Below are 14,080 nucleotides of genomic sequence, written 5' to 3'. Positions count from 1 at the left end.
CGAGGTGTGGGGGGGGGGGGGGGGCAGAGTCACCTGTCAGTGGTGTGGAGCCAACAGCATGTAGAATAGACAAAATAGGAGGGGAGGGTTCACTTGAGGCTAGAACCCAGGATCATCCTTTTTTTGGGAAACAAATAGGAATTCATGGCTCTGCTCTTTCTGTCGCTGACAGAGCCGTGCAGCAGAGGTGACGGAGAAGTAAGGATTCATCACCCTTTTGGGGAACAGCACTTACCCAGACTACCTGTGTAATTAGTTAAGGTCATGGTTAAGAAATAGTTCTAGTTCTTTTTTTTTTTTCTGAGAGAGAGAGACAGCATAACAGAGAGAGAGGGACAGTCAGAGAAAGAGGGAGACACAGAATCTGAAACAGGTTCCAGGCTCTGAGCTGTCAGCACAGAACCTGACACGGGGCTGGAACCCACGAACCGTGAGATCGTGAGCTGAGCCAAAGTTGGAGGCTTAACCGACTGAGCCACCCAGGTGCCCCGAAATAGTTCTAGTTCTGAAGTGATTTCTTAGGCAGTATAGTCTGTCCTTTCTTTGGTTTCGCTTCCTGATGTTAGGATCTTTTTTCTAAAAAAAAAAAAATAACACAAATGTGTTATATCACAAATGAAGCCACCCCACCACAAAGGCATAAATAACTCTCCTACAGCAGCTGTTTTAACTTCACACGACTCCACCTGACTTTTCATGCTGTCTTGCTCCGGCTCCCAGTGAGTTTCGAAGTAATTTCTATATAAGGCTTAGAATTCCTTACAAGTCCTTTTTTGAAACTTGAGGCAGTTACCTACCAGAGTCCATAGTTCCTGAAAGTGAGAAAGGAAAACTCAGTGTCCAGTTTTTTTATTATGAAATATGTCAAATGGGTCAACAAGGGCTCTGCCGCTTCTGGAACCCTGTGTGTGTGCTAAGGCAGCTCTCACACTCCTCTCTGTGTCGTGGTTTTATTAGCTTCATTTCTGCAATTAGACTGTGTCCCCACCAGGGCTGAGACTGTTCTTGGATGGGGCACAGAATGTGGCATCTCATGGGTGCCTCTTTCCTTCTCCTTCCTGCTCAGATTCCTGCGGTGGCCCCCACACTGCTGGGTGACCCAGGGTGGTCATTTCTGGATGAGGCACTTAGCTGGCCTCAATGCTTGGCAGTGGTGACTGAAGACGGCCCGCGGGCCCCCGTCTGTCCCCACCATCACACATCCCTCACTGGGGAGCTTCTCCCAGCAGGAGTGAGCCTCACCGCTCTTCTTCAAGGTGCTACGTGGTTCTTCTTGCATGTGGCGGCTGGGAGGCCTCCAGAAGCAATCTGGCCACATAGACAGTGCCCGCCGGAGCTACAGCACGGCTGCCCGAATATCTGTGTGGAAGTCCCCTCACAGACACCTTCTCCTTATTCTCTCCAGATGAAACTTCACTTTCTTTTTTAATATCTTTAAGCAACCAGAGCAGGTACCTGTCGTTGCATAATCACGGGCCACTTTCTGTACCGTGACAGAACCAAAGATTTTCCGTCTGCTAACAGAAATGACAGACATCCACTTAGTGGAATGATTTTAGTATAAAATTACTTTTTGGCTTTTAAATTTAGTCCACATTCATAGCAATAAAATAAAATCCCAAATCCAGGTGTGCTTTTGAGGAAAGTGTCCAGGGCAATTACCTTCTGATAATGGCGTCCTGTGCTCAAGCTTTTTGTCTGGGGAATCTTAAAATCTTTTCCACACAAGTAGATAATGATGTTCCTTTTATAGGGGGTGAGAGGTGAAGTGGCTGATGTCCGGGCATCCTCAAGAGATAAAGAAAACTCCAAGACCCAGGTGTCCCCTTTGTTTTCCCCCTTCCCGCCCTTCGCGGTTCTTTAAGTGAAGCATGGCCGCCCTTCTATTGATTTAAATACCTCCCTCTCATGTACTGCTTTCCACTTTCCGCTTTTTTAAGAGCATGAATGAGAGGAGTTTCTGTGTCATATTTCATGTGGGAAAGAGTGGAGTTTCACAGAGGGGGAATAGCTTGTATACACCTATCAGAGTATATGCATCTCCTGGTAAATTTCGCTCTTCTGTGTTACACAGTAGAGCTTACATGTGGGTTCCATTAGTTCACGAGCGAAAAGTGGTTGGAACAGTGCTCGGCACAGGGCAGGCCATCTGTGAGCCGGGACCGTCAGAGCAGAACCCAGGGTCTCTGGATGAGCCGCATCTGGAGTGCGCCCTCGCTCATGCTACTGGTTGGAATGCGCTTCCCTTCCCCCCACCCAGCCAGGCTTGCCCAGATCCTTGGGATCCGGTTTACGTCCTATCTCCTTCCTCCAGGAAACCTTCCTGGTCCAACCAGCCATCAGTTGGCAATCTCTCTTCATAACTGCGGTGTTCTCTCAGTTCAGTTCAGCCACCTTGAGCTGAGCACGGGCATGTTGTCAGGTAGGCCTCGTTGGGCACTAACTCACACCCTCTCCTGTGATATTGTGTAACTGTCGTATGAATGTTTGTCTTGTGTCTGGTGGGATTATTGGGCCTTGGGGGAAACGCTCAGACCTATACATCCCCCAGCCCCAGGAACGGTCCTGGACATACAGCAGTTCAGCAGACGCTAAGGGTAGAGGATGTGCGTGGGGGGCCAGGGGGTGCAGAAGTGGCTGAGCTGTACACATTTTATTGATAGAATTGTTGAATCACACTGAAGTGGTACGAGGTCTGGAACAGAGTCCTGAGGTTCCATTCTTGCGTCCGCTACGCACCCTCTCCTGTTCTGCAGGAGAGAGGTCACTGTGTATGGAGGTCACTCGGTCAACAGAAGTCACGGCAGACACAGCTCTGTCATCGGGCGAGGTGATAAACTCTCAGGTCCTGCAGGTGAGATGGGCCGTGAGGAAACCTACGACTGGGATTCCAGGGCTTTGCAGGGAAAAGAGGGCACATAGCAGCTCTGGGGGGGCCGTGAACATTCGTTGACTCAGTTTGTACCTAGCGGCCATCTTCTGCTCCAAGGCTGTTCCAGGTGCAGGAGTGTCCTGAGAAGTGACCCTAAGACAGGCACCTGGTCTCTCCACCCCTCCCCCGCTGGGAATGCACACGGTCAACCTTGTGTCTCTTCCACAGTGTTTATTAGAGAGACATCCAGCCCGGTCATCCCGAGGGCCAGACCCCCTCCTCCTGCCCCCACAGCTGACTTTCTCGGTGGTGTCCAGCCAAGGTCGGCCAGCCTCTCCTGGTCTCCCGATGGAACTGACTGCAAAGGTGAGAGCCACTCACGCTGTTTGCCCTTCGCTTTCTTCCAGGATCTTCTTCCCAGGAAGCCACCCGGTCCGAGGCGTGCAGGTCATGAAGGTCGGCAAGCTGCAGCTGCACCAGGGCATGTTCCCGCAGGCCATGAAGAACCTGAGGCTGGTGAGTGTGAGCGGGGTCGGGGGAGGGCCTGGTGAGCGCGCGCAGAGGGAGACCTGGTGGCACGCAGCGCGGGGCCGCTCCATGTGCCCCCTTGTGACCTGGCACATGTGTCACCACACACGCGCGCACTTACACGCACATGCCCGTACATGTTTCACAGCCAGCTCCAAAATCACACGGTTTGTGATGTTTGCCCATTTCCGTCATATAAACGTGCCCACCGCGGCTGATTTCAGATCCCCCAGGGAAAATCGGCCAGCTCCCCAAAATCGGCACCAGTTTACAGTCAGCTCTTGTCAACCGGCCTTCAGAGCACCCTGAACCTGGGCCCTGGTCCATGTGAGCCCGCCACCCTTGTGCTGACCTCCCCACCCAATCCCCACAGAATCCTGCCCATAGTCCTCTGTTACACCGGCCTCCCCCCCGCTCCCCGCAGTCCAGCTTTGCAGCCTCTATCGCCTAGAACCCCCCCGACCCTGGCCTCTCCACGTGGCCAGCGTACACTGGGCCACCCACTGTCACCCAGGACACCTTGACCTGGTCACACTTAGGTCTTTACCAAGACCCGACCACCCCTTGGGTGGCCCAGCTGCAGGGCAGTTTTCTCCCTGTGCTCCTCCGGGTGTGCGACCCTGCCGCAGAGCGCTCACCCCGCGGCGACACCTCTGACAGCCACGGGCGGGGTCCAATCCACCGCAGCAAAGCCAGTATCGCAGTCAGGAGAGTCCAGTGGACTGTTCGGTTTCCCAGTGCAGGTGAATGTTATGTTTAGACGATACCGTAGTCTCGGAGGGGTGCACCAGCATTATGGATATGGATATATATATATCTATCTTAATTTAAAAATACTTTCTTGCTAAAAAATGCTAACCATCTGAGCTTTCCGCGAGTCTGAGCTTTCCGCTGCTGGAGGGTCTGGCCTCCCTGCTGGCGGCTGCTGACTGGTCAGGGTGCTGGGGCTGCCGGCTGGCGGCCGTGGCACTTTCTGAAAATAAGACAAGTCGGCCTCATCGATGGACTCTTCCCCTCACGAGCGATTTCTCTGGAACACGCGGTGCAGCCTGACCGCATGGGACCCGTGGTAGAACTTCCTTCAGGGCTGATCCGTCCTCAGACCCCGTCGCCGCCGCCTCAGCGCGGCTGGTGTCCCGTTCTGGGTCCTCCGCGGACACTTGCGCCGCCTTCACGGCGTCTTCACCAGGAGGACGTTCCTCCTCCAGGAACCGTGTGCTCCTCCGTTCAGGTGTGATGATGAGAACGCAGCCCCTCCGTCCCGTCTTCGGGTCCCACATGGGGTCCCCGTTCCGTGCTGTTTCCACCACATCTGCGGGGACTTCCTCCCCTGACGTCCCGAAGGCATCTCGAAGGCTGGAATCCACTTCTCCCAAACCCAGTGAATGTTGGTATTTTGACCTCTTCCCACAAATCACAAATGTTCCTAATGCATCTAGAATAGATGAAATAGAAAGGTGAATCCTTTCCAGAAGGTGTTTTACTTTGCCCAGATCCATGAGAGGATCACTATCTGTGGCAGCTCTAGCCTAATAAGGTGTATTTCTTCAATAATAAGATTTCAGAGTTAAAATTACCTCATCTGTGGGCTACGGAATAGATGTTAACAAACATGAAAACAGCACTAATCTCATTATCCATCTCTATCAGAGCTCTTGGGTGCCCAGGTACAAGGTCAACAAGCAGTTATGTTTTGAAAGGAATCTTTTTTTTCTAAGTAGTAGGTCAGAACTTAAAGTCACTAGTTTAGTTAGTGCCTAACGAGAGAGTCAGCCTGTCCTTTGAGGCTTTGAAGCCAGCACTGACTTCTCTAGCTATGAAAGTTCTAGATAGCATCTTTTGCCAGTCTAAGGTTGTTTTGTCTGTATTGAAAATCTGATGTTGAGCGTCACCACCTTCATTAATTCTCTTAGCGGGACCTTCCAGAAAACTCGCTGCGGCTTCTCCGTCAGCACCTGCTTCCTCACCTTGTACTTGTACAGAGACGACTTCTCTCCTTAAGCCCTGTGACCCAGCCTCCACCAGCTTCACACTCCCCTTCTGCAGCCTCCTCGCCTCTCCCCGCCTTCACACACTGGAAGGAGCCAGGGCCTTGCTCTGGGTCAGGCTCCAGCTTAAGGGGATGTCGTGGCTGTTGGGTCTTCTGTCCAGGCCCCGGACTCTCTTCCCATCAGCTGTAAGGCTGTTTCACCTTCTTGTCATTCACATGTTCACTGGGGTAGCAGTTGTCATTTCCTTCAAGAACTTTCCCTTTGCATGCACAGTGTGGCTGACTGCTTGGTGCAAGAAGCCCTTGGCTTTCAGCCTCTCAGCTTTGACATGCTTTCCTCTCTCAGCTTAACCATTTCTTTCTAGCTTTTGATTTAAAGTGAGAGGCGTGTGACTCTTCCCTTCATCTGAACACACGGAGGCCACTGTAGGGTTATTAATTGGCCTAAGTCCCCATCTCAGGGAACAGGGAGGCCAGGGGTAGGGGATGCCAGTTGGTGGAGCAGTCAGAGCACACGTGATATGTATTATTTATATAATAGTACATTTATTATATGTCTTATGTGGGTATGGTTTGTGGGGCCCCAAACCAATTATAATGGTAACTGTTAATATCTCTGCTCACAGATCATATAACAGATGCAATAGTGATGAAAAAGTTGAAATATTGTGAGAATTAGAAAATGTGACCCAGAGACACGAAGTGAGCAAGTGTTATTGGAAAAGTGGCAGCCACAGACTTGCTTCACAGCGTGGCCGCAGACCTTCAGTTACACACACACACACACACACACACACACACACACACAGTACCTGGGAAACGCAATAAAGCAGGAAAACGAGGTATCCCCGATGTCCCCAGGAGACCAAGGACTTTGCCTACCTCTGTAACCAGTCGGGGCCATACCAGGTACCTGGAACTTAGGAGGAGTCCTTGTTGGAGGAAGGAGGGGTGGTGGGAGAGAGGTCAGGGAAGTGCCGAGAAACCAAACGGGAGAGCCGGCCTATGTAGGAAGATAGAAAGAGCAATGCTTATTCGCACCCTCCAGCGGCTCACTGCTGCCTTGGCCCTTCCCTCTGACCGCCAGCAGAGAGTGCCTGTCCCCCGAACCTCGGCCTCCCCATCCTGCGCTGATGTGCTCTCCTGGCCCAGGCGCTGGCGGGTCTCAGGGAGGCCTGCCTCATGCGGAGTTACGGGTGCGCTTGAACCAGGGCCTCTGGGCCGCGTGCCTGGTCCATGGAAGAGCGACAGCGGAGAGGCCCAGGCCCTCCCTCGGGGTCTCTCAGGGAGCTGCCCAGGGGCTGGTCTGTGACATGGCCGGCTGCCGACATTTAGAGGAGAAAAGTAACAAACTGCTTACGGGATTCTTAAAAATGAAATTTTTTTTTTCATTTATCCCTAGTGCTGGTTTTTTTGGATTATTTATTTATTTGCTTATTTAAATACTAGCTATGTTCGCTTTCCTGATCTTTCACTGAAATACAACATGGTGGGCAGGAAGAGCACGGGGATTCCTGAAGGCACAGGGCACTTCCTGTCCTCCGTACCTTGTCTGACACCTTTACTCAGACCGACGGAGGAACACCTGGCCGTCTCTTACAATCTCAGAGAAGACTGTCCTTTCTGGACTGGCTGATAGATGGCAGCTGGTCAGATCCCTTAGGCAGAAAACTACATATCGACGGTCTACTGTGTGAAAGTTTTGACAGCAAAATAATGTGGAGGAAATTTCTCAAGTATGTGATGGACCCAAGCCAGGGTCCCCTGCAGGTCGTTTTATAAGTGATCAAACTAATCCTGTATATCTCTGGGGACTCGAAAGTATCAATACTGCTCATCTGTACCTGGTCTTGCCAGGTTCTCATGACAGATGAGGTCAGCGGGACAGATATTTTCATTCCCATTTGAAAACTGAGGGGCGGCTGGGTGGCTCAGTCAGTTGAGCGTCTGACTTCAGCTCAGGTCATGATCTCGCCGTTCGGTTCATGAGTTCGAGCCCCACACTGGGCTCCTGCTGTCAGCGCAGAGCCCGCTTCTGATCCTCTATCCCCCTGCTTCTTGCCCTTAGGCATTTGGGAGCCTGGCTGGAGTCACACTGAGGTGGAGCCGGGTCTAGTTTCTTTAGCTGGAATGTCCATGAATTTCTTGTATTAACCTGAATAAGACCCAGGGCTGTCCTTCCAATTTACGGGAGGAGGCAAACGTGTAAACAAGTCACTAAATCCAGGCCGAATCCAAGGCTCGTCTTTTCCTCCAAGCGGCCAGTGAGACAGATGAGCTTCCTCCGAAGGACCCTGTGTGCAGAAACCCCTTGCGGTCCTGACGCCAGCTCGGGGGCGACGCACATCTCTTCATTCATCGCGGCGCTGCCTCTGTGCACAAGTCCACAGGGAGGCCTCTCGCAGCCTCAGCTGCAGAGCCGGGACCCCAGGCAGACGTTTACATGTGGATTTACGGGGTCACGTGGGCTGCGCCAACACTGTGGCCGTCGCCGGCAGCCTGGCGACACTCCCTGCCCTACTCCGTCCCACTGGCCCTGTTCCATGCTGCCTTCCTCACGTCCTGCTTGCAGCGCCCCTCACCTCCAGAAACTTCCTCTGTTAACTGTCTTGGTGTCTCCTCCTCCTGAGACCTTGAGAGCTCCAGGTCGGCCCTGAGGCCTGGGGTTAAATCACGGCCGGACCCCAACCTCCTGTTCGGCTCTGGAAGTCACTGAGTCCCTTACCAGGTTTTGATTATCAACCAGAATGCAGATGTGGCCGGGCAGTGTCACCCGGTAGAGCGCTCAGCTCAAGTGAGGAGGTTCATGTGACAGTCCCGTGCCTTGAAGCGAGTCTCTTGGTCCCTCGGAATCTAGTTTCCTTATTTTAAAATGGGGATAATACGTGCCCCGAAGAGTGGTTCTTGAGGCAGTGTGTGAGAGTGCTGGGCCTGTCCCTTCGGCTAACATGTCTACGGCTAGCAGACCAGATCTTGTCTGGACCCTTCTGACCATTTACTAGCACAGTGAGGGTCTGGTCACCCAGTTCGGGTGGCAAGGGCTTTGCCCCGCCAGCAAGGGATTCTGGGACACCAGTTGGCTGTCCTGAATTCTGACACCATCTACCCAGAGATGGCATCAGACCCCACAGGTTAGGGGCTCAGCCCCACAAGGCCGCCCCCCACTGCAGATGCTGATGGCAAGTCCAGTTGTCACCTGAGCTTCTGACTGCAGGCTACACAGATGGAAAATCCCAAGGACCCCCTCCTTAGGTTCAATTAATTTGCTGGAGGGGCTCGGAGAACTCCAAGGAACAGCTTGCTTATGACATCACCGGTTTATTGTAGGAGGCTGTAAGTCAGGGACACCCAGACAGAAGAGAGGTCCAGGGCAAGCTCGGGACACGGCTCTCTCGGAGCTCACACTGTCCCTCCATCTCCATGTGTTCACCAGCCTGGAAGTGTGTTAAACCCCATCCTCTACAGAGGTTTTTATAGAGGCTTCATTACCAGGTGCGACTGATTAAATCACTGGCTACTGGCAAGTCTTCAGCCTCCAACCTCTCCCTTCTCCTAGAGATCAGTCACATGCTTTGTTCTCCCAGCAACCAGCCCCCAGCCTTAGGTGCTTTCTGAAAGTCACCTTATTAATGTAACAAGAGACCCGTTTGACACTTGGGAAAGTCCAAAGGGTTTTAGAAGCTCTGTCAGAGGGTAGGATGATCAAGTTACTCCCCCTTCTGTGTGTGTGTGTGTGTGTGTGTGTGTGTGTGTGTATTACAAAGTACAGTATCACTCAGGCCACACATCCCATTTCCCAGCAAGCTCACAGGACCCCGGAGTCTAGGCAGGAGCGGGCCAGCTTCATTGTGCAGAAAGCCTCCCTTCCCAGCTCTCTCCTGGCTCAGGTGACCCAGGGAGGGGAGAAGCTGGCGTTCTTTAGGCTGGCACCCCTAGATATTCGTTCTCAGAAACTCTGCGAAGAATAGGATGAAAGAGCCTGAAAAGCATGTCAAAGACTGATTTTGGAGCAGAAATGAGAGAGAAGTTCAGAAACAGAAATCTGTGACAGATTCCACCCGGCCTGCCTCCTTCAGGAAAGGGACCCCTTGGCCCAACACTGGGCTTTCGTCTCCAGCGGGCCCAGTGCAAATCTTGTGATTGCTGCCGCCACCACGGGACAGTCCTGGGGTCCCCTCACCGTGCTTCTCTCCTGCCGTCTCCTGTGTCTGATCTGTTTCCCTTCCTTTCCATTTGTTTCTTGGAAGAATTCTGTTAGCATCTAATTTGAGTTCTTGGAGCTCCGGGGCAGCTGCCCTGTTCTGGGCTGTCCTGTCCATGAGCCTGTTTCTCTCCGGCGAGCTCTGCATGCTGCCGATTCCCGCCCGGGGCCAGGGTAACTGCCTTCTTAGCCATGCCCGTTAGCCGTTGCCCGTGGGCGGTGCCTGTTAGCCCAAAGCAGGTGGGAAAAAAATAGACTTCTTCCCCCTCAATTATCATTTTTTATTTAGATGTAAACTTTTTACCTTACACTATATTGTTTGTTTCCCTTCTCATTTCATATTGATGAAGATTTTACATTTTGAGGATCTCTTTAGCACAAGCCACAAATCCGGACACCCCTCTCCATCCTACATGGCTCTTAGCTCTTCAGACACGGCCAGAGAAAGCTGAAAGCACCGCCATACTGGCCTCTGGTGTAGACTACTCCTGTCTACACCCTAAATTTAAGCCCCCAACGCGGCTGATTTAGAGCACGCGGTTCTCTTGTTCCTGTTCCTTAATCTGCTGAGAAATCTGGTGAGAACCACTGACTTGTTAGAGGAAACACACCTACACACAACAGCTTGTACACTGGGTGGGGAAAGGGGACCCCGGGGCTGCCTGGAGCCTCTCCTTGGACTCTGTAAGGGCCCACAGCCTCCTTAGCATGTGGGAGGACAGGGTGGACAGAGGGAGGGCAAGAAAGCATGACAGACATTTGTGCCATAATCATCAGTGATGCTTTCACAGAGTTATTTGAATGTCCCTGGATCTGAATTTCTCTACTGACCTCCATATAGAGAGTACTAGTTTCAAGTGTATGTTTCTGAGCCAAAATAAGAGAAGTTAAGTAACAGAATGGTCAATAAAATGAGAGTATAGTGATTAAGTCATATTAAAGGAAACAAACAGAAATTACGTACCAGAAAGTATAAGCTCAGTACAAATAAGGAGCCAAGTGAGGAACACAGACTCAACCTCGCAGTGTTTTCTCCCCATTATTATCTCTTCATTCACCTACTGGAGCAATGTCAGAGAAAGCCAGCCAAATACAGAAGGTTTAAATAAAATTCAGAATCTCAACAGAATATCCAGCATGTCCAGATTTGAATTGAAAAATCACTGGTCAGACCACGAACTAAGAAGATCTCAATCTTAATGGAAAAAAAAGAAAAGACAATCCGCAGGTGCTAACAGAGGTGTTAGAATGATCTGATGGATGTATTAAAGCAGCCATTATAAAAATCCTTCAGTGAGCAATTATGAAACACTCTCAAAACAAATCAAAACATAGAAAATCTCAGCAACGAGACAAAAAATATTACGATGCAAATAGAAATTTAAGAACTGATAAATACAATTACCAATATAAACCGACTGACGCTTTACAAAAGAATGGAGAGGACAGAGGAATGAATGAATGACCCTGAAGACAGAACAAGAGAAGCTACCAATGTTCAAAAACAGAGGGAATGACTGAAAAACAAAAAGGTAAAATTGAACAGAACCTCAGGGACCTGTGGGATCCGGTAACAAGACCCGACATTGGAGTCCCAGAAGGAGGAAGGAAAGACATGAGGGTGGAAAGAGTACTTGAAGAAATAATGGTGGAACCATCCAAATTAGAAAGAAAGAAAACTGTCTCTGTTCACAGATGACATGATCTTATGTGTAGAAACACCTACATATTCCATTAAAAAACTTTAATGAACTCAGCAGGATATAAAGTCAACATGCAGAAGTCAACTGTGTTCTTATACAGTGACAGTGATCAATCCAAAAAGGAAATTAAGGAAACATTTCCATTTACAATAGTATCTAACAGAATAAAATACTTAGGAATTAACCAAGGAGGTGAAAGAGTAATACACAGAAAACTATGAAACATTGATGAAAAATTAAGACATAAATTAATGAATAACATTCTATGTTTTTGATTGGAAGACACAAGATGTCAATACTATTCAAAGCAATCCACAGAGTGAGTGCAACCTCTATCAAAATCCCAATGATTTTTTTTTTTGAAATAGGAAACTCTGTCCTAAGAGTCATGTGAAACTCAAGGGACCCCAGCAGACAAAATAATCTTGAAAAAGGAGAAAAAAGTTGAACTCACACTTCCTGACTTCAAAATTTACTATGAAGCTACAGTAATCAAAAGAGTGTAGTGCCAGCATAAAGATGGCCATATAGACCAATGGAATAGAGACCCCAGAAACATACCTTCACCTCTATGTTCAAGTGATTTTTGACCAGGGTACGAAGACCACTTAATGGGGAAAGGACAGTCTCCTCAACAAATGATGTTGGGAAAACTGGATACACACATGTAAAAGAATGAAGTTGGACCCTTACTAACACTTAAAAAAAAAAAAAAAACTCAAGATGGTGCAAATACCTAAATATAAGAGCTAAAACTATAAAACTCTTAGAAGAAAATGTAGAGGAAAAGCTTCATGATATTGAACTTAGCAATTTCTTATGTATGACACCAAGGCACAGGCAACAAAAGAAAAAATAAATTGGACTTCATCAAAATTAAAAAACTTTTATGTATGAAGGGACACTAAAAAGCAACCCACAGAATAAGACAAAGTTTTTGCAAATCACATATCTAATAAGGGATTAAAATCCAGCATATATGGAGAACTCCTGAAACTCAACAACAAGAAAACAAACAACCAAGTTAAAAATGGGCAAAGGACTTGATGAGACATTTCTTCAGAAAAGATTTACAAATGGCTAAAAAGCACATGAAAAGATGCTTAACATCACTATTCATTCGAGAAATGCAAATCGAAAACCGTAACAAGTTATCACTTCTCACCCTTTAGGATGGCTATGATCAAAACCAAACAAAAAACAGGAGTCCGTGTGGATGTGGAGAAATTGGAACCCCTGTACGTCACTGGGAAGAATACCAAGTTGTGCAACTGCTATGGGAAAGAATATGGTAGTTCCTCAGAAAAAGGAAACACAGAATTACCACTGGATCTAGCTATTCCTCTTCTGGGTAGACACACTAAAGAATTGAAAGCAAGGATTTGAACAGATATTTGTACCCTAGTTCCTAGCAGCGTTATTCACGATAGCAAAAAGGTGGAAACGTGAATGGATGAATGGATAAACTGTGGGATTTGTACACGTGCAATGGAATGTTATTCAGCCTTAAAATAAAAATGAATTCTAACACATGCTACAACACGGATGAACGTTATGCCAAGGGAAACAAGCCACATACAAGAGGACAAGTACTGTATGATTCCACTTAGATGAGATACTTAGAGGGCCAAAAGCAAAGAGGCAGAAAGTAGAATAATGGCTTCCAGGGGCTGGAGGGAAAGGGGAGTTACTGTTTGGGATGATGCAGAAGTTCTGGATACAGATGGTGCTGATGGCTGCACAAAAATATGAGTGCACTTAGTGTCACTGTACATTTAAAAATGGTTAAAGTGGTAACTTATATGATGTTACATATATTTTACCACAATGAAACATTTTTTAAAAATGTTTTATCTATTTCTAGGAGAGAGAGAGAGAGAGACAGTGTGAGCAGGGGAGGGTCAGAGAGAGAGGGAGTCACAGACTGAAACAGGCTCCAGGCTCTGAGCTGGCAGTCAGCACAGAGCCCGACGCGGGGCTCGAACCCACGAGCCGCGAGATCATGACCTAAGCGAAAGTCAGACGCTTAACCGACTAAGCCACCCAGGCACCCCTGAAACATTTTTTTTTTAAAAAGAATTGGTAGGGGTGCCTGGATGACTTGGTCAGTTGAGTGTCCAACTCTTGATTTTGACTCACGTCAGGATCCCAGGCTCATGGGACTGAGCCCCACGTGGGGCTCCACCCTGAGCTGGAGCCTACTTAAGATTCTCCCTCTTCTGGGGCGCCTGGGTGGCTTAGTCGGTTAAGCGTCCGACTTTCACTTAGGTCATGATCTCGTGGTTCGTGGGTTTGAGCCCCGCGTCGGGCTCTGTGCTGACTGCCAGCTCAGAGCCTGGAGCCTGTTTCAGAGTCTTTATCTCCCTCTCTCTCTGACCCTCCCCTGCTCAACGCTGTCTCTCTCTCTCTCTCTCCTAGAAATAAATAAAAATATAAAAAAAAAAAGATTCTCCCTCTTCTTCTGCCCCTCTCCCCGCCCTCCAAAATAAAATAAATAGAAAACAAAAGAGAAATAATGATAGAAAACTCTCTGAAATTGGGCAAAAGACCTAAACTGCAGATTCAAGAGGCGAAGTGAATACCAAGTAGGAAAAATCCAAAGAAATCCACAGAGACTCATCATAGTCAAACTTGTGAAAACTAAAGACAAAACAATTTGAATGATGGTGGTTTTCTCGGCAGAAACCATGGAGGCAGATGAAAATAACACGATTATTCAAGGACTAAAAGAAAATAACTCTCAACCCCAAAACCTACATTCGGCAAAAATACCCTTCAGGAATGAG

The 14,080-nt window shown here is 48.8% G+C and overlaps 1 protein-coding gene across 1 annotated transcript in view; it reads left to right on the top strand.

Moving 5' to 3' along the window:
* The window catches only part of SMYD3 (SET and MYND domain containing 3), a 696,975-nt gene that overhangs the window by 674,879 nt on the left and 8,016 nt on the right, over positions 1–14,080 (top strand). The window contains exon 12 of the mRNA XM_077779902.1: positions 3,280–3,388. Coding sequence (XP_077636028.1) covers positions 3,280–3,388 — 109 coding nt within the window. The remainder of the gene's footprint in view (positions 1–3,279; positions 3,389–14,080) is intronic.

The sequence above is a fragment of the Crocuta crocuta genome, unplaced genomic scaffold (genome assembly GCF_008692635.1).
Source record: "Crocuta crocuta isolate KB4526 unplaced genomic scaffold, BGI_CrCroc_1.0 scaffold322, whole genome shotgun sequence".
Taxonomy (NCBI): Eukaryota; Metazoa; Chordata; class Mammalia; order Carnivora; family Hyaenidae; genus Crocuta; species Crocuta crocuta.
This window is presented reverse-complemented; position numbering and strand designations above follow the sequence as displayed.